We start from the raw sequence: 24,267 nt of genomic DNA on the forward strand, positions 1-24,267 counted from the left end.
CTAACCTTTAAAGTAGAAATGGATGGAACGATGTTTTGTTGGCACAGAAGTCGCTGCGGCTTCTTCTACTACTACTATTTCTGGTATATTTGGTCAGTCTACGCATGTCAAAATAATTTGTGTGATGGATGAACAATTTTAATCCAGACTCGAACCCGAATTAATCAGATTTGAAAAATGTAGTCCATGTAAACGTAGCCACTGACGGATGGCCATTTTGCTAACGAATGACGGGACACTTTTTAAAAACGACGGACTAAGCACCGACGGAAGAGGATTTTTGTCCGTCAGAGTAACCGTCACTAACCGCGTCCATCAGTGACGGACTGACGGTCCGCTGATCGGCTTCAGAAAACAGGTGAGCGGTGATTGGCCGTTATCTGAGCTCTGATGGTCTGTGATGTCATTTTCAGTCGACAGAAGTGACAAAATGGCCGCCCCCTGAGATGGCTAAAAATGCCAAATTAATCAGAATGCCGTGTTTAGACTACTATACGCATTATTGTAAAGAAAATTTGGGGGTTAACTTTTACTTTAAGCATGCATAAAGTACAGTACATTGGACTTAGTGTCAAGAGCATTCAAAAGTCACATGTTTGTAATTTAACAAGCCAGTATGCAACATTTATGGCCGTGCTCCATATTGGCTTGAAACACATGTAGCATTACGAGAAAAGTATGACCTGTAGGAACATTTTTATCTCTGACAAGCTGTCACATGATGAGTTTTAGTTTGTAATCACACTTGATTTAGTGAGAGAAGTTTGGTGACTCCCACTTTTAGGATGTAAACAAAATGGTGTTTATTCCAAATGGATTCCTTGTTGCCAACCCACTGCAATTGCGGCGGGAGTCAGCTGTAAACACAGACGCTTGGCTGGTAACTTTATGAAAGGTTTCCACAAAATCATGGACGAGCGTGTTCTATCTGTATGTTTGTAAAACATTTTGCAGTTCCTCGTGTCGGGGGCGTGAAATGTGCATAATACATTGACAATAAGTAGGCCATGGTCTCTGTTTTCATCCAGTCGGATGATAATGCTCATTTCAATGTTATTCCAACTTAGAAAGGATCCTGGAAACTTTACTGTAGACTTTTTTCAAGGCAGCCAGAAAAAAACAAAGTCCTCCTCTTTCTGGGTTCCTGCATCAAAACATACTCCGTTAAAAGAAACGGCTCCATTTAGTGAGTGTTCATTTGAGAAATGCAATTTTTTTAAGACACTTTCTCTGTAGTTTACATCAAGCCTGTCTGCTTCATGCTGACAGCACTTCTCTATCCTGTTACAAACTGTTAAAGGTTAAATGAAGTGATTTTTTTTTCTTATAGCGTCTTTAAAGTGGTAGTCTTTTTTTTTTTTTCAAGAATATGTTCTATGCAAGCCCACTAGTTGAAGCAAGGCGTTCTGATAAATATTGCGTTTATGGAATAAAAGTTAATCCACTCGTTTATAGCCATCTCAGGGGGCGGCCATTTTGTCACTTGTGTCGACTGAAAATGACATCACAACTGCTCAGGGCTCAGGTAATGACCAATCACGGCTCACCTGTTTTCTGAAGCTCAGCCATGATTGGTCGTTACCTGAGCCCTGAGCAAATGTGATGTCATCTTCAGTCGACAGAAGTGACAAAATGGCCGCCCCCCAGAGATGGCTAAAAAGGGGCGGATTTTGCTGCTTAACTCATATTCCCCAAACGCAATATTAATCGGAATGCCGTGTTTCAACTCGTGGGCCTGCTGAGAACATGAGAACATTCTTGAAAAAAATGTGTTTGGGTTGATTTCCCTTTCCCTAAATTGATCAATTTAAACAGCGCCAGTGTCATCTTTGCCCTAAAGTCTGTATGCAACTTTCTTATGTTTTGGTCCCTTTGTAAAATTCATTTTGAAGATATTAGGATGCTCAATTGTAACATTTGTTTTGCAAATGACAAATGTTTTCGTCTTTGCCCCACCAACCTAACAGGAGTCAGTAAGACAAGAACATCGGGGGAGAGAAGCGCTGACCGCCGCTTTGTCCCAACCTCAAGATGCCGCTCGCCACCTGCGGGCGCAGTCAAAAGGCGTTTGTATGCATTGTGTGTCGTTTGACATCGTTCACACTGACTGCGAAGGCCTTTCCCGCTTTCTCTCGATCCCTCGCTTCTTCTTCCTCTACATTTGGGAGGGATTGGGAGACAGGCGTGAAGGGTGCGTGTGTGCTTGCGTTTCCCTTCTTGCGGGCACACATGGAAAGCCTTTTTGGTTTTCACTCCCTGCGATCCCACTTTTCCACTCCGGCTGAGGGGGGGGGGGTGGGGGGGGTGCGGGGGGGGACAGCGCACGGACGTGCTGTCCCCACAGAGAGGAGGGCCGATAATGATTTTGTGCACTCACCGCCTCCTCTGCGTGGCGGGCGGTGTCGATCCGCCTGGGCCGCATTGATTACAGGATGGGGAGGTTTTGTTCCATTTAAAGCGGTTCAATGTAACGGGAACACGCCGGTTTATAAGGTAGGGGATGAAATGAAAACATCAGTTTTTCATCATGGGGAGAGCCTTACTGCTGGTTGACCACCCTTGATTTTTTTTTTTTCTTTTTCTTTGTACTACATTGTATTCATGTGTCTAATCTAGACTCTGGCCTTCCTGTGTGAACCCCGCCCCCGGGTTACTTCATTCCACATTCCAAAAACATGGGGGTTTTTTTCCCGAAATTTTCCATAGGTGTGAATATGAACGTTGTCGACAATTGGCTGGTGACCAATCCACAGAATACGCCGCCTCTCACTTAAACTCATCTGAAATAGGCTCCAGCTCACTAGTGACATTGGAGATGAAGTCAACTCAAATATTTTCTTTAAAATATGCTCTATATTCCTCCACTAGTCCAAACAAGGCATTGTGATTAATTTTGCATTTGTGAAATATGAGTTGAAGAGGAAGTCAACCCAAACATGTTTTTTTCCCTCAAGAATATGTTCAATGCGAGCCCACCAGTTGAAAAAAGTCATTCTGATAAATATTGCATTTGTGGAATAAGAGTTAATCCACCCGTTTTCAGCCATCTCTGGAGGCGGCCATTTTGTCACTTGTATCGACTGAAAATGACATCACAACTACACAGGGCTCTGATAATGACCGATTACGGCTCACCTGTTTTCCGAAGCTGAGTCATGAGCAACTGTGATGTCATTTTCAGTCGACAGAATGTGGCAAAATGGCCGCCCTCCTCTGAGATGGTGAAAAACGGGTGGATTTTGCATGTAATATTAATAAGAATGACCTGTTTAGACTAGTGGGACTGCATAGAACATAAGTACACATTTGAAATATATCACTAATTTTACATGTACAAATTGCATCATGGACAAAATGCTGATTAGGGGCTGCTTGAGGTTACAAAGGTAGTTTTTAATAGGGTTTGTGTATCTTAATAGTAGATTAATTCTGTCAGTGGGGGATTTATAAATGAGTAACTAAACATCCGACTTTCAGCGATGTTTTAATGGAATTCTGCTCTGGTACGTCCTGTAAAAGTGCCACGAGAGAGCACAGAGGCTTCTATTAAAACATTATTTTATCCTTGACACTCACTGGGAATGTGTCAGTGTGCTTTGAATCTATTTGGTTCATCAACCCTCCAGTGTTGTTGCTCAAAGGCAGTTCCCGCACTTTCACTCATGCTAAAATGTTCTTCTTTTTTTTTCATCTGTTCTGGTTTAGCACTTGACTGACTGATTTGAAAATACATGAGTCGTTTTACCCAGCAGAAATGATTCTCTGTATATCACCAGGCACACTTTTCAACTAATTATCAAGATTTTAAAAATGGTTACTCTTTGAGGAATCTTCTTAATCCAGTTTTTACTGGCTTTTCCTTTTGACATGGCCTTTTTTTTTTTTTTTTTTTATAGACCTGAAACTCGTGCCCTTCATAGTGTGTGCGTGTGTTTAAACCGCAGGGCGCGTGTGTGACTGATCCATTATGAACTCCTTGAAACTTTTTTTTTTTTTTGTACACACCACATGAAGTTCCCGCTGCATTGGCATGCAATCAGTTTGGATCGCCTTAGCTTTCATCTTTCTCAACTTGAAGAAATCATTCGTTGAATTTGATCTCCTGATTCGCATAGCAGGGCAGGTATGCACGCACGCAAGTCCCTGGAGAATTTGCGCAAGTTGCGTGTAAACACACACGCGACAGGGAGTGGCGTGCGTGTGTATGAGGCTCTTGTTCGTCACTGGGTGTCCTTGAAACGCTTTCCTCCCGCGTCGTTATGGTCATGCCGGAATTCTGCCATCTCGTAAGCCCTCCCACACCCTGTAATTAAAGTCACCCGAGCAACGGGAGAAAGAATGCTCACTATTCTTGTTGTCTTGGTAACTGCGTGAGTGCGAGAGTGGGGAGGTGCTGGTCGTAGGTGTTGCTTAATGATGGAGACAAGTCTGCCACCTCATGTCGTGCGCCGACGAAAGAGATAAAAAGTGTGTGTGTACACATGTGTATGTGTTACCCATCCATCCATTATCTATTCCGCTTGAGGGTCGCGGGCGTGCCGGAGCCTATCCCAGCTGTCTTCTGGCAGTGGGCGGGGGACACCCTGAATTGGTTGCCAGCCAATCGCAGGGCACGCAGAGACAAACAAACATCCGCACTCACTTTACGCAATTTAGAGTGTCCAATCAACCTACCATGCATGCTAGGGCGCATATATAGACAATTATAGACAAGTTGTGGAGTCTAGAATTAACCTAACGTGCATTGGAGTGAGAAAACCGGAGTAAGTGGAGAAACCCCACGTAAGCACAGAGGAAGTCGAGATTCGAACCCCACAACCGAGGCAGACGTTCCGAACCACGTTTGAAATTAGCCATTGTGAATTTAGAAGTTGCTCAATGCTGCAATACATGAAATGTTGGGTCGTGGTTCCCTCTGCTGTCTGTCCAGAACTACTGCAACGCCCCGGCTAAACAATGCACGGTATTGCACTATCTGCATTGATCATTCAAGCAGCTAACTGAAAATTGTATCAGATAATTTGACTGTAGACTCACAAAAGTGTGATGGACTACTGAATGAATGATGACCAAAATTTACTGATAAAGATACAAAATAACGCATTAAATGTAAAATAATGATCGCGTGTGCGTGAGTGTGAGCGCGTGAGTGTGTGCATTGTGAACATATCGGCGGATGGATATGTTCCAGAGGTAAGAGTAAAAAGTCTCGAACTTCTCGTAACATACGTCATTTGAGTATTTGGGACTTTTGTTTCCCTGTTTGAACATTGACTTTATGCACAGTGAAGACTTTTCTCCCCTTCTTCTTCCGGCTTCGCTGTTCCATTGTATTTCGCGCAAAACTTGCTGCGCAGATATTCACGTGACCGGCTCTATACAGTCAGTACACACTGCGGAGTTACTTTGGGCGCGTTGGGAAGTATAATGATGCTCATTCAAACAAACAAAAATCTCACACTACCCAAACACACACTTACACAAACACTTTATATTTGTCACCAAAAACCCTCGTACCTTTTTGCTCTCAGAGTTTTTGTGTGTGAGGCAATTTTTTACTTCAGGTTGAAACAACTATTGTTTTTCAAGCATACTTGGAAAAAAAAAACAAGAAGTTGTTATGCTGTCATAGCAAATGTTTTCTTAGGGTTGCGAAAATAGCATGTACTGCTCACACGCATCAAAAAGTTCTCCTCTCCCTCTTCCTTTTTAGTGGTTGAGAGGTAAAATATAATTTTTTGGCCACTATAGATATATTCCTAGTAGCCCGGCCTGCGCGATGTGTCGTTTGAACATCACGATTGTGATGTGAGTAAGCGCGATAGTCACATCGTAGGACGTGCGATGTTTTAACTTTTTTTTTTCTTAGAACACCCAAACTTGTTTTGCTTCATAAAAGCAGCAAGCTACTCCGTGCTCTTACACAGCCTGTCTCTCTCAGCCCCTCCCTCCTGCCAATCAGTCACCGAAGCGGCAGTGGATTTAGTCCCCAAAAGAAAGTCAACATCCAAAATGGGAAAGCATTTCGGCTGAATAAAGGAAGATTCAGAACAGCAAAACATCCTTTGCCAACAGTGCCTCACCGTTGTTGCTGCAATCGCCGTCACAAGCCCATTGTTTTTTCATATTTTATAGTTTAGTTTAAATATGTTTATAACACTGCTGCTGCTTTAGAGGTTTTTTATTTTCTTCTATTTTTTGAAATGACTCGAGGGTCTAGTGCACCTGCTCTTTTTATTTTTTTGTTTAAAATATTTTAATATTTTGCTGCTGTTTACATTGAAGTGTGAAATATGATGTTAAATAATCTATTATATTAAAGAGACATGACCTCTGTGATCCCTTTTATATACAGTAATCATCATTCACAGATGAACCTCCTTAGTGTGGATGAAACGATATTATATGAATACAATGATGTCATGGTGAGTTAAACAAATGATTCCCAAACAAATCTGTTCAAGTCATCTGGTGAAAATTCTTCTATTTTTAATATCGCAATACATCTCGCAAACCCCCCGAAAATCGCAATGTCATTTTTTTTTTGTGCAGCCCTAATTCTTAGTTTGCAGTGAAAGCTGCAGCATGGGAATATATGTGTATATCTATACCACCTTATAGTTTTCCATATGCTGTCAGAGCATAGGTTTGTAAATAAATTTGTATTTATTGTATCAACAGTCTTCATTGGGTTGGGGTGTCAAACGCATTTTTGTCACGGGCCACATCATAGTTATGGTTAGCTTTGGAGGGCTGTTATGACTGTGAACACCAATCCCCTCAAATTATACGCAACAAACTGATTAAATACTAGTTTTGAAATAAGAGGTCAGTAAAACTGTTTATTACATTAATTTAAAAAGGGGAATTAGTAACATAAATGCTTGCAATCTCTCAACCTTTTTAAAAGTGAAAACAATTGGCAGTTTTGGTATTTTAGCATGGACACATAGTCACACATAACTTTCGTGGACCACATAGAATGATGTGGGGGCCAGATCTGCCCCTCTGACCTTGGGTTCGACATCACTGCCTTACGGCCAAAAATAGCATTTACGCAAAAACCCAGACACACTTAAAAAACAAACAAACAAAAAAACACTTCATAAACATAAACACACGTACACACACACACACACGCACACAAATCCAACGCACATCAAAAAAGTTATTTTAACCAACAAAAACACAGTTACGTTTTGTTGTGTTAAATTTTATTTTTGGCCTCTGCGTAGTGCGTACACGTGAAACATTTTGCAGTTATCGTTTTTAAATACAAGAGTTGCGAAACTACTTTTCGTCTCGGATGTACACCAACGTCTGCGCCCCAGCAGCTTTGTGACGTCACCTCATAGTCCGGCACCCTGTTCCGTCTTGTAGCTGCCTGTTCGCCGTCGTCGTTTTTTCCCCCCCGAATGAAGATGGCCGCAGGTCCCCTTTCGGTGTCTTCAACCGCGTCAACAAACAACGATGGCATCCTCATTGGTGACAAAGTTTACTCCGAAGTGTACCTTACGATCGACAACTCTCTCATTCCCGAGGACAGGCTCTCCCCGACGCCGTCAATGCTCGACGGCCTCGACCTCCACACCGAGACCGACCTTCGCATCCTGGGATGTGAGCTGATTCAGTCGGCGGGCATCCTTCTTCGTTTGCCGCAGGTTAATAGATTCAACTCGCGCGAAAGCTACGATGTGTTTGAGTAGTTGTGTAGTTTGCTAGCAAATAGGCCACGGCCTGTTAGCTGTTAGCCTGCTATGTCGCTGGCGTGGTGAACTCAAAATGGCGCCGGTCCATTGTACTCTTTCAAGGAAAACTTAAAATAATATATTCTATGTTTTCAACAGGTGGCGATGGCAACAGGGCAGGTGCTTTTTCATCGTTTCTTTTACTCCAAGTCCTTCGTCAAGCATAGTTTTGAGGTAAGTTCTGTGGTGTGTTGCCAAGTTGCTAGGCCGCTGGTGCCGTCTCATGCTAGCGTGTCGTTGGTGGAACGTTGACGGGCGCCATGTTGGACACGTTCAAATAAATGCTGCTCAATCCTTCCTTAGTCAGTGGTAGAATAATTCCAGCAAAGTCTTTAAGAAATAACTATTATCAATGATAATTGTTCAAAATCGACAACACCATTGTGACGTATTTGTATTTGATTGTTTTTCTGGTGTTTTTGTCTAGTTTTCTACGACCCCTTTCTTGCAACCTTGTGCTTCATCTTGTATTTAGATTGTTGCAATGGCTTGTATTAACTTGGCCTCCAAGATTGAAGAGGCACCCAGGCGAATACGAGATGTCATCAACGTTTTTCATCACCTGAGGCAGATTAGAGTCAAAAAGTAAGTATCAGAGTTTTCAATGACACGTTCCTCTTGTAAAAAAAACAACAAAAAATAAAAAAACGACTCCTTGTTGAACATGTCTGTCTTAATTTCCCTGAGGAGTTATGTGATTTTGTTGTAACTCAGTAAAAGTGCTTTTCTGTTTATCATTGTACTCTTAAACTGTTTACACCTTTCAGTTTTCCCCTCACAAGTGTACATTTGATGATGTAACACTTAAATTTTGACTACCATCTAAATTTGTATCGCACCAAATCTCAAGAGCATCATATCACGTAGCACCACTGCTTTGGCAGTGTGAGCATTTTAATTTTGATTTGAAGTGTGTTCATGGCAGCACTATAAGACCTTGGCATTAACTTGGCTTCTTTTTTCCCTTGCAACCAACTAACAGCGACCAGCTACATTTACCAAAGCCTGGGTGATGTGGAATGGTACGTAAGATGAAGCAGTCGGCATGACAACCATGATCCAAGGGGGCCTATCTCCTCGCCCAGGCCCCTTCCTGTGGGAGACGCCCGTGGTCTGCGCCACCTCGGGGCACTGGGATCGGGGATGACAGGTTGGCCGGAGGTCCTTGGCCCCCTGGGCACCTTGAAGACTTCTGTGGTTCAGTCTTAAGCTTTGGGTATCTGTCCATCAATCTGCACTCCGCTGGGTAACGTAGTTCTCTTTCGACTACTGCTTACCATGCATTTTTGATTGTGCGATTCGCGCGAAAAGCCCATTCACTAGCTGTCATCTACGGCTTTTTTTTTTTTGTTGAAATATCACCTTGTTCGTTGCCAAACATGAGCCAAATTCTTGTGGTGTAGGCACTAACGCAACTTTGGTTACATATCTGCCGTTTTGTGTGCATCGTTAGCTTCTTCGTGAGTTTGGCGGTCCAAATTTGAGATTTGTACTGTTGAAATGTAGCAAAAAAGTTTTTCAAATGTCTTTAGTGTAGTATCTGTTTCAATCCATTTTGATTTTGAAGCAGCTAAACCTAGGCAAGGTTTATTATTGTTGTTGTGCTTCACTTGAAGTAGGACTACCACAGTCTCAAGGGGTACTTGCTAGTGATGGAAAAATGAAGCTTCATGAAGCACTTGTTGTTGTTTTTTTGACTCCTTTAGATGGTGCTCTCGGTTCAAAGATAAACGCTAGTGCAATTGAAATTGATTACGTTTCCACTGCATCTTCAAACTGAAAGTGCCATCTAGAGGAGTCAAAAAAAGATCACAAGTGCTTCACGAAGCTTTATTTGTCCATCGCTAGTACTTGCACTCGTGCACGTAGTTTACAGATGTACTGTTTTGTGACTCAGTTTGCTTTTGAACTAACCCTTCGAGCATTCCAGTGGCCTTGTTAATCTCGTTATTTTCAAATGTGTCCTACCTAAATGGTTTTTTTTTTTTTTTGGTGTGCTTTTGCCCATTTGAAACTAGAGTCATCCTAATTTAAGTGAGATGATTTTCCGATGTTAGATGTCTTCAAGAATGCATGGTTTTAGGTGTTGTGTGCAACGACCACGGATGATATTTCAATGCCGTGACAGGCTGTGATTGAGGTTGACAGCTACAGATCCTAAAAGCGTACAGAACCACAGGAGTCCTCAAACGCCAGCAGACTGTCAGGCATGCAGTTAACAAATCTGCTGAGAGTTGGTTGGAATAGGAAAAAGAGCAATAAGAGTACATTGAAACAGAAGGGTTCTTTCTTTTGGCTGGGTTTGAGGTTTTCAAAGGAAGGGGACAATTTTTTTTTTTTTTTTTTTTGATTCCATTGTAAACTAGGACTCCAAGTTCATTGATTCTTGATCAGAACTACATAAACACCAAAAATCAAGTCATCAAAGCTGAGCGGCGCATTCTCAAGGAACTGGGCTTTTGTGTGCATGTCAAGCATCCGCACAAGGTGAGGTTACACCCGACACAGGAGTTCTAAACGTAGCAAAACATATGAGTCTAGTTTTACAGCAATTCCTCCGTGATAACAGTTTGTGAAATGTCTCCTCCCCCCCCCCCCCCTTGTCTAGATAATTGTCATGTACTTGCAAGTCCTGGAGTGTGAAAACAACCAAACGCTGGTCCAGACCGCCTGGTAAGTTTCCCCTTTGTTTTCCATCTCACCTTCAGCTACTTCCTTTCTTGTATCAGCGACAAGTTTCAGCAGACAGACACAGACCTGGGCTAAAGATGAACCTTTGAAACGTTTAAAAGGCCTCCCCGATTATGTCCTAGGACGCCCATTAAAGCGTGTTTTGGTGAAAAGCCGCACGTCTCAGCGGTGCTCTTTAAGCATCCTTGTTGTTTTTTTTTTTTAAGCACACGAGAACTTTTTTTTTTTTTTGTTTGTTTTTTTTGCCCAGGTTTACTCCCATTCGACGCCGTTGACGTATTGCTGCGATTTGTGTTATTGCACCCCTGTGACGTCTCTCCCGCGTGTGCCCTTCTGTGGCCTTGCTGTAACTTGTTGATGGTGTCAGGGAGCGTGATTTAACTTTGTCCTTTCTCTCTACTCTTTGATTAAAGGGTAGTCCGTGCTGGTAAGTCACATAAAGAACCTCTGAACTCTGCCTCCTCCAACCACATGACCTCAGGAAGCCTCCCCCCCCCCTTTGGCTGGCTGCCCCTCTCCACACAGCCAGTCCCAATGCTGAGACTCGTTGAAGGGGGCGCTCGGGCCTTTCCCAACAGCCTACATCGTCTTATTTTCTCTTGGCTCTCTACAAGGATTTGTATTTTTCTTTGTGCCAAGGCTTTTAATGCAATATTTTTTTATAGCTTTCTAGTTTTTTTTTTTTTTAAAAGAATTGAGCACAGGTACTTTTTGGAGCAGGTAAAAACTTCACAGTATAGTGTGTCATGTCCCCAACTGACGTGTTGTCCAGACATGTCTGTTTTGCAGGCGGATCCAGTTCTCAGGTTTTGCCTCCCAGGACCCGTCTTGCTCTGCACCAGTCACAATTCAACAGAGTTGGCATGTTGTCTTGTTGGCATCGTTTTTTTTTTTTTTTAATGCTGAGCCATTGAAAGTATTTTGTGGCTCATTAAATGAACCGTAACTCCTGAGCCTGCTGAATAATTTAAGTAAAGGAGAAAAACATACATTCAATGTACATTGGAGAAACATTGCAAAGATTTTTTTTTATTTTTTATTTTTGGGGTGCGCCTGGCCAAACATCAGAGTTTTGTGGGGTTGGGTTTTCAGGTTTGTTCAGTTGCTCCCCCCCCCCCCCCCCCCCCCAATCTGGCTTCTACTAGACTACCACTTCACTTTTGTTTTAAACCCTTTTTTTTTGTGTCTGTCTCCCAATGACATTGATTTCTCATGTTCTTGCCTGATATACATCCCATTTTTGAATGTCACCACATTTAGTTTATCCTCTGGAAAATGAAATGTGTTTTTATTTATTTATTTTGGCACAGAAAATTCACTCGACCAAGGCAGCCATGGTTAGACCACAGTTTTGTGGCCAAGTGTCTTGTCGGATAATAAGTTAGGGTGACAAAAGATTTTGGTCCCCTTAAGCTTGCACAACGCTGGCTTCCCCCCACCCTCCCGCTGTGCATGTCGACCTTAAATATTTTTGCTTCCTTGTCCCTTCAGATCGAACAATCTGAATGTGGCAACTGTGGCGCCGGTACATTTCCTACATCTAAATGTGTGCATGTTCCCCATGGCATGTCGTCATCTGCTCATGGCAGGGTGTCGTGTCAGGCTGGCAGGCCTTCAGAAGGAAGTTATGTGACAAAAGGCTCCCGTGGATACCCCAGAGAGAAATGGACAAAGTTAAACATAACAGACGCTACAAGTTCCACCTCATCCCCTATCTAACGGGGCATCTTTAGCTTTAATTCAGCTACTGTGATACAATGGTACCTCTTATTTGACCTTTGAAGCATTTCCCAACAAGATTATTCCAGAGGGGTCCCCATGTGTAAAATGTTCAAGTAAAAGACATTGAGTGGTCTGACTGTTGACATTTTGCGGTCAAATACAATAAGACGGTCGTTTGGCAGTGGGCATAAAGACCTCAATGTGGTCAACTATCCAAATCAAATTGCGTCGTCGACACGGACGTTGTCGCAAGCCAGTGGGAGCAAAGTTGCGCAACGTCTTGACACGACTCAATATTGGTCATCAATCGTCCGCGACTGCCGGTGGCGATCTGTAAATTTGGCACCTAACTCCACATTGAAGCACCACTGAAGTACTTTGAATCAAAGTCTGCTGTGGATATTTTCTCAGTAAAGACTCCAAAACGCAGCCTGTGCGGATGCTTGACGTGCACACACAAGCAGCGGTAATTGTCGCAAATCAAAAGTTAGTCCTTGCCCTAATTGTCGACTATCGAAAGCTTATTTTGCGCAGCCATTAATTAGCTTCATGGTGTGTCCCCCCCCCCCCCTTTGAGGTACCACTGTATTGCACAATAGTTTGGGTTGTGGAGTCGACGTGCGTCTTTTGAGTAACAAAATGGTTTTGTTTAGAGAAGAGGCTATGTTTTTGTTTGCTCTTCTTTGTCTTTCAAGGAATTACATGAATGACAGCCTGAGGACAAACGTGTTTGTGAGGTTCCAAGCAGAGACCATTGCCTGTGCCTGCATATTCCTTGCTGCCCGAGCTCTACAGGTGAGATGATTTAAAAAAATAATTGGGGGTGTCGAGGGAGAATTCCTGGCTGCCTCTGGCTTTCCTGTTCTGAATTTCAGGTTTGATAGGTGTGGCATGCTCCACAATCAGCCCCCCCCCCCCCCCTCCATTTTGTTGGTAGTTTACCACAGAGAGCTACTAAACGTCACACTACTCTTGCATCTTTGCGTTTACCTGGTTCTTTGTTTCTTATCGATGTGCTGAACTGAGGGTACAGATGAGGGTTTATTTTTTTTTTTTTTTTTTTTTTTTTTTTTCTCCCCCTCTGTTGCATTTTCAAGCAATTCCTCTCATTTTCTCCCTTCCAGATCCCCCTGCCCTCCAGACCTCAGTGGTACATGCTGTTCGGAGCAAGTGACGACGAAATTAAAGACATCTGTATCACCACCCTCAAACTCTACACAAGAAAAAAGGTAACGCGTTAAACGCTTTCATTTTCCTGCATTGAAGCGCCAACAGCAGTGCCGCAAACGTGCTCAACTGCTGTAACAAAGAACTTTATTAGCAACAAGAGGCAACTGACAAAACAAAGGTCAATTATTTTCTATAACTTGAAAGAAGGCAAAAGGAAACAATACCACGGCCAGTGATGGGAACGCTAATTTTCTATGTGAACTACTTGAAAGATCATTTCATTTTTTTTTTTAAACTTGTTCGCTTCATAGCGCATGTAACTAAGCTCATTGTTCCCAAAAGTTTTGATTGAGTTATTGAACATATAAACACAACCTAAAATGAACTAATTCATAGGAGTGGTTTGTTTTTCGTTTTTTTAACGTTGCATAGCGCCATTAACTTCAAAATACTGGCATTTCCACATTGCAAGTTTCACCCGACGTCTCGTGAGGAAAAACCTTTTAAATGAGGAATGAAGAACACAAAAGTCTTTAATGTGCAAGAACAAATACTTATTTAGGAAATTAGCTCTCACACACAAACGCACTCTAATTACACCCCCCTCTCGTCTTCAGACTACCGTAAAACAGGCGTAAAACACCTGCGACTTCCTGCGAGTTGAATGGGAAGCCGGCTTGAAAAGTCTTTTGGAAAGCAAATAGTGCGATTTAAGTTAGATGGCCGTTAACGTGGCAAAGTACAAAGCCAGGCTCAGATATTTTATTTTATTTTATTTAAGGGGAGGATTTAACCTGAAACGCACCAAAGATGGGCTTCCACCTTTTCTGTATTTTTTTTTTCCCCCCCCTAAACAAGAACTCGCACTAGTACAACCGGATAAAATTTTTACCGGCACACCTTGAAAAGTTAGCCGCATTTGCGAGCATATTGGTGGCAGTGTCGACACCTGGACACAATTAAAGAGTCCGTGGTCCGGAAATGGCTGACAGCGTAACTTGTTCCACAGCCCAACTATGAGCAGCTGGAGAAGGAAGTCGACAGGCGGAAGGTGTCTTTGGCCGAAGCTAAGCTGAAGGCCAAAGGGCTGAATCCAGACGGCACCCCGGCCTTGACCACTCTGGGGGGCTTCTCGCCCGCCTCAAAACCATCGTCCCCAAATGTGGTCAAAGTGGAAGAAAAGTCCCCAAGCAGCCAAACGGTCAAGGCGGTTAAGAAGGAGCAAGATGGCCGCGCACAGATGACAAAAAGTCCACACAACGGGTAAGAAATGCTGGCGTGCGGCACGAATGGTCCTGCTTTAACTTGAATTTTGATGTAATTAAAGCCAATATTTATGGCTCACTTGATTGTAATAATCATGTGTGAATGGTAACTGATAGATACGCAGGTTATTTGTACCTTCTGCCATCTAGGTGACGAACGCTGAATTGCTTTGTCACTCCGTGTTGCTGGCAAAGACGGATCAGTAACGTATTTGTAGCGTAGCTAATCGTCCCTTTTACGCTCTTTTTTTTTTTTTTTTTTCTCCACCCTCTTTGGGTCAGAATGAGGAAAGAGGCGAAGATCGGGAGGAACAGCCGGAGCGGCAGCCGTTCGCGATCCCGAACGCGTTCAAGGTCGCGTTCGCCTCGCAGGCAGTAAGTTGGAACGCATTAGCCACGTCGGCCGCGGCCCGCCATGGCGCTCACCTTCCCCGTTTCTCTTGCAGCTACAACAGTCGGCGCAGCCGCTCGGGGACGTACAGTTCTCGCTCCCGCTCGCAGTCGAACAGCCGGAGTCCCTCGCCTCGGAGGCACCCCCCTTCGCCCCTCCTGCCCCACCTCAAATCCAAGGCCGCCCACCACGGCAACAGCGACTCCAAGAGCGGCGGACGCCACAACAACAACGGCGGCAGCGGCCACAAGAGGAAACGCTCTCGGTCCCGCTCCCGCACGCCGCTCAAGGCCGACAGGGAGCGGGACCGGGAGAGGGAAAGGGACAGGGAGCGCGGCGCCGCCGCCGCCGCCTTCGACGCGTCCGCGAAGAAGCACAAACACGAGCGCGGCGCCGGACATCGCGGCGACAGGAGGGACGGCGAGAGGTCGCGCTCGTACGACAGGGAGCGCGAGCGCGGTCACAGTCACAAGGGCAAACATCACGGCGGCGGAGGCGGCGGCAGCGGACATTCAGGACACGGAAGACATCGACGCTGACGCTCACATTGGCGACAAGACTTTTCCAAAATGTAAATAATTTCAGGAATGTCCGAGCCAGCGTTTGACGGTTTCTGCTTTGTTTTCTGGATTTTGCCCAAACGCATCCTTCATTTGACTCAAAAGATGTCTTTGTTTAAAAGAATGTTTGTTTTCAGACAGTAGTGGTGGCAGACAAATGGTTTTGTTGCCAGAAGCCAACACGGCAGCGTGTCGAGTCCTGCTCATGTCACACGCCTGCTAACATTTAGCTTTCAACATGGACGGCATGCGAGGACCCCCTGACTGGCAACATGTGTCGCGTGTCGTAGGACAGGCGCTGTAGTGGGATATCCGATCGATTCACATGTTGAGTAGCAAAGCATCTATTTACAGTGTAAAGTTGGATTGATGTCCACTGGCATAATTTCACTGCTTTAATTTTTTAAAGCGATCTGCACAGTGGATGGATAGGCTAGGATGAAAATGTCAAATAAAAGCATTCGGGAAAGCACAGAATGTTGCAGGCAGGTCTTTTCTTTTGTCTGAGGTTTACGTCATGTTTTTTTTTTTTTTTTTTCATTTGTTTTTACAATTTCCAAAGAGCAGTTTTGCTGTTGACCAGTTATTCATTATTATTATTATTATTCTTTACGTCAGGTGAATGCAGATTTAATTTAAAAATCTTTTTGGGCTGTCAACTGGCTACACTGGTTTTAGTATACACAAATATTCATGTCCAATTTTTATTCAATAAATGCGTTACAGCACTGAACTGATTGTTTTTTCAGCTAGCGCCTGGCAGGATGATTAGACACTGCATGTGCCACCACCGTAAGATCTGAAATGGATTACGGTTAATGTGTCACTGTGGATAATTGTATCTGCCAGTAGTGTACAGTACCATACAGTATCATAATTACGTTTGTTGCCTCAGTAAAATGCAGTAAGTGAAGTGCTCGCTAGGGGGTGCAATCGACACGTGTAGAAAAACCCTGCACATTTTTGTTGCGTCATTAAGGATTTATTGATGAACTCAGGAAGAGGCAACGTTAGACATGCAGCAGGTAAAATATACAATCCAAAATAGTTCACAGTCATTAAAATCAAAGGGGAGAACAGAAAGACAATTTGTGTTCATTCAGTAGTCATTATTTACACGATTGAGACAAAATAAACCTGTTAAAAAAAAATTTTACTAAGTGCAAAAATTTGAAATTAAAATGACAACCCGAAAAAAAACTTCTGTAACAGTGGTTAGGAAGACTGCCTCACAGTTCTGATCTTCGAGGTTTCGAATGTATGATCCCGTGTGGCGTTTTTGTGCTTATTTTGTTTTTTTTTTTCTAATTTTGGGGTATCCAAACCCGATCTTCCAGGGCCGCTGTCCTTCCAATTCTCACTACTCCAACACACCCGATTCAAATGATCAGGATCGTTATCAGGCTTCTTCAGAGCTTGCTGATGAGATTATCTTTTGAATCACCTGTGTTGGAGTTGCTGACTTCAAACAGGTAGGACGGCGACGACCGGAACTGGACATGCCCGGTCATGCATGTTGGGTTAATTGAGCACAAAATTGATAGCGTAAATATACTGAATGGTTTGTCTGTGTGTACCATGTGACTCACTTCCTTTTACCTACAAACCAGTTGTACACAATTTGTACGTGTGGAAATACCTTTTTAAACATGTGCGCCGTACATCACCGATGCCATTTGAAAAATGTGTGATTTGTAAGATTATATGCAGATACTGTATATAAGGGCAAACACGCCACGCCCCAGCCCACAACCGCTCTCTAGAAAATGGATCAATCTATTTTTAGTGATGGGAAAATGAAGCTTCATATTTTCTTCATGAACCAGCATTTGACTCCTCTAGATGGCACCGTTGTTTTAAAGAGAGGGGTTTAAGAAACGGCAAGTTGAACAGAGACATCTAGAAGGCTCAAAAAACACAACTGGTTCACGGAGCATCTTGAAGCTTCATTTTTCCCGTCACTACTATTTACTAGGGAGTAAAGTTTCACAAAGTCACGCTTGAATGAGTTTGGTGTGGAAGAACTTGATGAGGCCTTTGGGATGAACTACAACAGAGTTTTTCCAACATCAGCGACGTCTGACATGACAAAAATGTTTTCCTGCATGAATGAACCAAAAATCCCGGTCCATACTTTTTTTTTTTTTTTTTTTCCATTTTCACCCATGGTGTATGACATATGAAGTGAGCCCACCTCCCACCTCCACACACACATCACTGAACTTAGATAGCATCTAAATGGTGTAACGTTTCCACCAAAATGATGGCACTGCACTGACTAAACACTGACTTGGATTTTAGGGGCGAGGAAGGATTGGAAACGGGGAAACAGAGTGCAACATGGGTAATTTGAGCCGATGTTATGTCTGCGGCTAACGGGGTTGCAGCTGTTGCACCAAGATTTCAGGTGAAGATATTTACGCGCAGTGGAACCTCCGAGGTCTAATGGCCCAAAAGTGGTCGAGCGCAATCAATCTTGTGGGGGGGGGGGGAAGTCACGCAAACTCCACACAGAAAGGCGGGAGGCGAGGGTCGAACCCAGAATCTCGGAAATGTCGAGGCGGACATGCTAGCCACTAGGTACATAACCGAAAATGTAAAACACAGTCTATACGTTTGATCAATGTTTTATGATGGTGACAGGAAACCACTTGGGGGGGGGGGGGGGGGAACACAACACACCACATGGTTGTGTGCTACAAATGTGAAATGTGAATATTTACTATGAGGCAACAGCTTGACCACCGTAAAACATCAATTTCAGCTTTGGGACCCCTCCCCCCCCCCAAAAAAAATATCCCACACCAGACAGCGATTGCGAAAGAAAAGCAACTTGACCACTGGTCTGACCCTCATGGGAATTTATAAAATAGATGACTATTTGTGCAAAAGGAATGTGAGCCGCTCTCTTTGAAACAAATAGCAAGCAGAAGATGATATCAAAAATGTCCGTACAATCACGCTCACACACTGACGGCGTATTTTGACATTTGCAAATAATAGTTTTTCCTTCCAAGAATGTGAAATGAAATAGGACACTCAAACGGGCCAAATGTGGGGTCTCGCGTACACCAAGGGTGGGCAAATTCGGCCACGTTAAGGCCTGCTCCGTTTTGAACTTGGCTCATTCAGCACTTAGATCAGGGGCGTCAAACTCATTTTTGTCCCGGGCCACATCATTTCCTTCCAGAGGGCCGTTATGATTGTGACCTCAAATAAATGCATAATCGATGAATAGCTAGTTTGGAAATCAGAGGCCAATAAAAATGTTTTTTTTTTAAAATAATATTACATTTATTTTAAAAGGGGAACAGGTAAGAAAAATGTTTGCAATACCTTAACATTTTTAAAAGCGAAGGCAATTTGCAATTTTGGTATTTCAGCAAGAAACATGAAGTCAACGCACATAATTTGCTTTGGCGGGCCACATAAAATGGTGGCGGGCCAGATCTGGCCCCCGGGCCTTGAGTTTGACACCTGTGACTTAAATGATTAAGAATCCTGTCATACTTCTTGCATTCATTTTGTAGTTACCCCCTAAAATTGGTTCATGAAATTGTAAAGTCATCATCACGTTAAATAAAAATAAAAAAAAAAATACATACAGTATACATTCAAAATGGTTTCATTTATTTTGTGAAGAGCTGGTTAATAATAACCCCCCCCCCTTACATATTTGTACAAATGTTCATTTTCATTATTGCAGGATACAATGACGAGTCATGGCTGCTTTCGTTTGCTTTGCTTCTATCCAATCAGGATCTTGGTTTGATTTGAAATGGTGATCGATGATTCAAGTTGCCTACCGCAGTTGTCCTGCGTCACATGAAAAATGAATACGATTCTACAGCCAATCGTCTATTTCGAGAAAATAACCAACAGAACAAAATGTGTTCTTAAATCAGCTCCGTTTCTTAATATGTTTGCGTCTTTTATAAGCTAAAGGAACACACGGTTGAGCAAAGTAGTCTTCAAAACTCTGAGAAAAAAAAAAGACTTTTATCTATCCAAGACTTTACAACCATGAATTTTGTCCGATTAACGATTCTTTGGCTCATATCCAACATGTTGCACATAGTCAGTAAATAAGTGAAGCGTGGTAATATTGATCATTGTAAAGTTTGGATTTGATCTCAATTGGGGTAAAGAACTCTTTGTCGATCGAACAAAATGATCTGGACTAACGTGCTTCGTAAAAGCGGTCTGCACTCCTTGTTTGGTTGGATGTGTTTTCTTTAGTTCGTTCTCTGTGCTACATTTGATCAACCTGGAAGAATTCTCAATGACAACAGTTTTATGATTAGGAGTTGTTTTCAAAAAGCCTGGCATTCTTATATAAGTTGCATTCATAATTTTGCACGGTACGTCATTGTCGGGCAACGAGAGGTAATCCATTCACTGCCATTGACGTATTTATATGTCTTTTCACAGTCCAGCCATTCAATCCCAGGAACTTTTTTAAAAATATTTTTTTCAATTTTTTTTTCAAACATTAGGGTAAAAGAGGGTCTGAAAATGTCTGGCAGTGAATCAGTTAATGGATTGTATTTTTTTTTTTTTGTGCAACTGGGAAGCAGCCTCGGCCTTGTGTGTTTCATGAACCAGCAGAGTTTGTGACGGAAAAAAACGAAGCTTCGCGAAGCACTTTTTGTCATTTTTGCCATTTTTTGACTCCTCTAGATGGTGCTCTGGAAATTTGTTACATTTCCACTGCATCTTAAAACCAACCAAGAGTGCCATCTAGAGGAGTCCAAAATAATCACAAGTGCTTCGTGAAGCTTTTCTTTGTCCATCACTAAGTAAAGTGTATGAATTTGCACTGGCACCGTAGTAGTGGAAAACCTCTGCCTCTCACCGTTCTCCTTGAACACGGCATTTCCAACGTCAATGAGACCCACTGTGCGTTTGGTGTCTTTTTTTTTTTCCCGCCGAAGCTCAGCTGAGTTGCGAGGGCGAAGTCGGCGCGGTGCGGTCACAGGTAGGTGGTGGCCTCCCGGTTCTCCCGCTCTCTGGCCTGCGCCACGGCCACGTTGATGCACTGCAGCCACTCCTCGGCGCGCTTCTCGTCCCGGGCCTTCAGCACGTACGTCTTGTCGTCGGTGAAGATCTCGAAGGCTCGCGGGAGTCCGCGATCCCGCCGCTTCCTGGCCACCGCCTGACGGACGGCACAAACGAGTCAGCCCGGACGAGATTTACGGGAGGCGCTTGGCGGAATGGGAAGAGGTCCGCCGAGGCATTACCTTGACGCTTTGTACTTTGTTCAGCTCAATGGGAATGTCATCCAGCTCATCCTTCTGCGGGAAGTGGGGGGGGTAGAAAAAAAAAAAAAAAAAAAAGTCTGTGTGCATCACTCGAAATGTCATCTTCGTCATTTCTTCCGTCACATCTGTGAACTGCTTCCAGTACGTTTAACCGCACACTGAACGGTTTTACAGACTGAATGTTGAAATTTGTTGTTGTGCAACACGACGCTATAAATGCTTTGACAATGTGTCGATAATTGTCGGCGGGGGGGTGGGGGTGGGGGGGGGGGACGCGGTCATATTGCGCATTGACTTGTCTTTGAAAGCCCAAAAGTTATGCGGCGATAACCACATAACTAGACAATGTGTTTGTTGACTAGCGCTGTTATTACCACACTGGTGGTCTTGTTGCTGTTTACCAATTCAGTCTCGACTTCATGGAACATGCAACAGCCGAGTGAGTCATGGACGATTACTCATTGGCCACAAGATTAGGTACAGCAGCGCAAATCAAAGGCAGTGCTTTTCAAAGAGTGCCCCCACCGGCACCCGAGTGGTCCAAGGCCGATGCAACCTCAGCTGTATGGCAGGCGGCATCGAGCGATACTTAGCAGCTGGGGAAAAATCGCACATTTTCACAGCCGCTCGGCTTCAGTTATGCCACCGGCGAAAAATGTTTTTGAGGTGCAACAACGCGTCAGAACGCGTGAGTCGTTTTTGTTTTTTTTCTGAGGTGAGGCTCGCCATCCGGCGACACCGACGGCAAGCGTTGTAGCAAGGATGCAGAGCTGCAATTTGTTTCGGCGGTGTAGAACGCGTGAGGCGCGGTGTCGTGCGCTGCATCATACTAAGGCGCGTTTCAAATATTGCGGTTACTTTTATTCGGCGATAGGAAAGAGGCAAAAATATTAAAAGCGGTTGTCAGTATGATGCGGCAGTTCAAAGTCACATGTGGAGTATACATTTTTGATCCCGCTTTTTTCATGTATACCAACTATTTGGGTTGATTAGTGTATATTTACAAGAACTTCTGAACATGAAAATAGATTTTACAATTATGACCAGCTATTATTGATGGGAATATGAAGCTTCAAATTTGCTTCACGAAACAGTTGTTGTATTTTTTTTTTTTTTTTTTAACTCGTCTAGATGGCACTCTCGGTTCAACATTGGGCTGAGCGTACGCTGACTTGGCATTTCTTAAATGCTTTTATTTAAACCAACCATCGAGAGGAGTCAAAAAAATGACAAAATCTGGTTCGCGAAGCAAATTTGAAGCTTCATTTTCCCATCACTACCAGCTATCCTCAAACTGGATCAATGCAGTTCTTGCCGTAACAATGAGAAAGTAAAGTGGGACGTAAAAAAAAAAAAAAAAAAAAAAAGCTCTTCTGAGAAGCGCAACCAATGAGATGCTCTCGAGCCGCTGAGGACCTAAATGTGGATGGATGGCGATGGAAGTGGAGCAACAAAATAATATTTTGTGGAATCTCATTCCCCGTGTGGGAATAGGTTTCCCAACACACCATAACGCGAGAACAGAAGACAAAGATGAAAAACCTTCCCCATTTGTGGCTGCTGAAAAACAAAAGTGGCGTTGCTGTTTTGGAAGAAAAACAAGAATGCTTCACTATTTTTGGACAATTCCGCCGTGAGATGGAAACCAAAAACTGAGCAGTGTGAGGAACGCGGTGGATGTTCCCTCTACGCTTGGAGAAGAATAGTGTTATATTTAACAACAAGAGGTGTTACGAGAAAAAGAAAATACACAAGATGTTGCATGAAACTGGCAGAGTATATGCGCCGTCATTTGTTGTTGAAGTTAAGGTAGACTGCACTGTATTATTATATAATTTTTGGGGGATAAAGTGTTTAATTTTGATACTTGAGCGGCCAGAATATGTTTTATGCAGGCCCACTAGTCGAGTGATATCTGATTAATATTGCGTTTGTGGAATATGACTTAAGCAGCAAAATTCACCTGTTTTTAGCAATCTCAGGCGGCGGCCATTTTGTCACTTCTGTCGACTGAAAATGACATCACAGTTGCTCATGGCTCAGGTAACGACCAATGACGGCTCACTTGTTTTCTGAAGCTGAGCCATGATTGGTTGTTGCCACATGTCATTTTCAGTCGACGGAAGTAACAAAATGGCCGCCCCCGGGTTTGGCTCAAAACGGGTGGATTTTTCTGGTTAAAGTCAACCCAAACATATTTTTTTTCATCAATATGTTCCATACAAGCGCACTAGTTGAAACAAGGAATTCTGATAAATATTGCTTTTGTGGAATAAGTGCTAATCCACCCGTTTGTAGCCATCTCAGTGGGGCGGCCATTTTGTCACTTCTGTCGACTGAAAATTACATCACAGATGCTCGGGGCTCAGGTAACGACCAATGACGGCTCACCTGTTTTCTGAAGCTGAGCCATGATTGGTCGCTGTGAGCAGTCGTGATGTCATTTTCCGTCGACAGAAGTGACAAAATGGCCGCCCCCTGAGATGACTTCAAAACAGGTGGCTTTTACTACTTATCTCCTATTCCACAAACGCAATACCAAGCAGAATGCCGCGTTTCGGCTGTTGGACCTGTATAGAACCTATTCTTGTAATTAAGTTTTGTCTTGACTTCCCCCCTTTAAAACGTGCACAAGTATCGCTAATAAACAAGATGGGAAAATGACAGAAAGAAGCCACGAACGCAAACGGCCTGAAACAAATTGGCATCCGCCGATTGGCTCTCAGTCATTTTCCACGCTGAAATGTCACCTTGTCAAAACATGACCCGCCCTTTCCACCATACTTGGTAACGCACTTGAATGGCAAGAGCAGATTGTGTTCAAGGTCACCGAGCACTGTTGACATTCAGCAACCCCCAAGCTGACAATCCAGCGAGGGCACTTGGCCACGCCGATATCTGCGTCCAGTTACACTGGCCGCGAGTGACTCATATTGTTGCATCACGGCGCCTCGGCCTCGGGAGGACCCCCAGGACCGAGTCCCGAGGCCAAGATGTGTTACGGTTGACTTCTGCAGTTTCCCCGCCGGGGACCAGCCGAGCTGATCACAACTTGAAATTTCCACTCTTGCGTACGGTTTGGCCGTGAATCACATGAATTCATGTGCGTGTGTGTGTGTGTGTGTGGGCTTCATTTTCATCACTAAGCGTACCGATTTGCCTCTCCGGAAGAGCAGCTGGTTTCCCGCCAAGGTGAAGTAGCGAGTCTTCCAGCGCTTGATAAACCTCCAGCGGACCTGCTTCTCCTTCAGCTTGCCTTCGATGAGAGGTTGACCCTCCTGGTTGACACCTGCAGAGAAACATGGGAACACGACAGGAACACGTGAGCTCTTTGCTCATCGGGTTCACGCAGTCATGGCACAACATCATCATAGGACCTCCGTTGCTTGCTTTTTCTTTGGCTTTTTTCATAGAACATGAGAAGAGAAGCATCATAAACACGGGGAGTTGAAGCAATTG

At 43.7% G+C, this 24,267-nt stretch overlaps 2 protein-coding genes and 1 long non-coding RNA gene across 4 annotated transcripts in view; 2 read left to right on the top strand and 1 right to left on the bottom strand.

Moving 5' to 3' along the window:
- The window catches only part of LOC147144465 (uncharacterized), a 73,759-nt gene extending 71,491 nt beyond the window's left edge, over positions 1 to 2,268 (top strand). The window contains exon 7 of the long non-coding RNA XR_015087386.1: positions 1,968 to 2,268. This is a non-coding gene — a long non-coding RNA (uncharacterized LOC147144465). The remainder of the gene's footprint in view (positions 1 to 1,967) is intronic.
- Positions 2,269 to 7,328: 5,060 nt separating this feature from the next.
- ccnl1a (cyclin L1a) lies at positions 7,329 to 16,280 on the top strand. Its single transcript, XM_086035053.1, has 10 exons — positions 7,329 to 7,661; positions 7,848 to 7,922; positions 8,224 to 8,333; positions 10,115 to 10,235; positions 10,357 to 10,421; positions 12,857 to 12,956; positions 13,286 to 13,390; positions 14,341 to 14,594; positions 14,879 to 14,971; positions 15,043 to 16,280. The coding sequence occupies exons 1-10, from the start codon at positions 7,416 to 7,418 to the stop codon at positions 15,524 to 15,526; spliced, it is 1,653 nt and encodes a 550-aa protein (XP_085891179.1). The 5' UTR covers positions 7,329 to 7,415; the 3' UTR covers positions 15,527 to 16,280.
- Positions 16,281 to 16,513: 233 nt separating this feature from the next.
- veph1 (ventricular zone expressed PH domain-containing 1) overlaps positions 16,514 to 24,267 on the bottom strand; it is a 64,427-nt gene continuing 56,673 nt past the window's right edge. For both annotated transcript variants that reach the window (XM_086035051.1, XM_086035052.1), the window contains exons 13-15: positions 23,961 to 24,097; positions 20,788 to 20,841; positions 16,514 to 20,702 (exon numbers count right to left, since the gene is read on the bottom strand). In XM_086035051.1, coding sequence (XP_085891177.1) covers positions 20,520 to 20,702; positions 20,788 to 20,841; positions 23,961 to 24,097 — 374 coding nt within the window. In that variant the 3' untranslated portion in view covers positions 16,514 to 20,519. The remainder of the gene's footprint in view (positions 20,703 to 20,787; positions 20,842 to 23,960; positions 24,098 to 24,267) is intronic.

The sequence above is a fragment of the Filicampus tigris genome, chromosome 7 (genome assembly GCF_054856515.1).
Source record: "Filicampus tigris isolate MCC_2025a chromosome 7, RoL_Ftig_1.0, whole genome shotgun sequence".
Lineage (NCBI taxonomy): Eukaryota > Metazoa > Chordata > Actinopteri > Syngnathiformes > Syngnathidae > Filicampus > Filicampus tigris.

What these genes read in the sequence shown, in the direction of transcription:
- ccnl1a (XM_086035053.1), top strand. Translation starts at nt 7,416, where the DNA reads ATGAAGATGGCCGCAGGTCCCCTTTCGGTGTCTTCAACCGCGTCAACA. An exon ending in AACTCTACACAAGAAAAAAG is followed by an intron (nt 13,391 to 14,340) that starts GTAACGCGTTAA and finishes CTTGTTCCACAG; the next exon opens with CCCAACTATGAGCAGCTGGA. An exon ending in TCGCGTTCGCCTCGCAGGCA is followed by an intron (nt 14,972 to 15,042) that starts GTAAGTTGGAAC and finishes TTTCTCTTGCAG; the next exon opens with CTACAACAGTCGGCGCAGCC.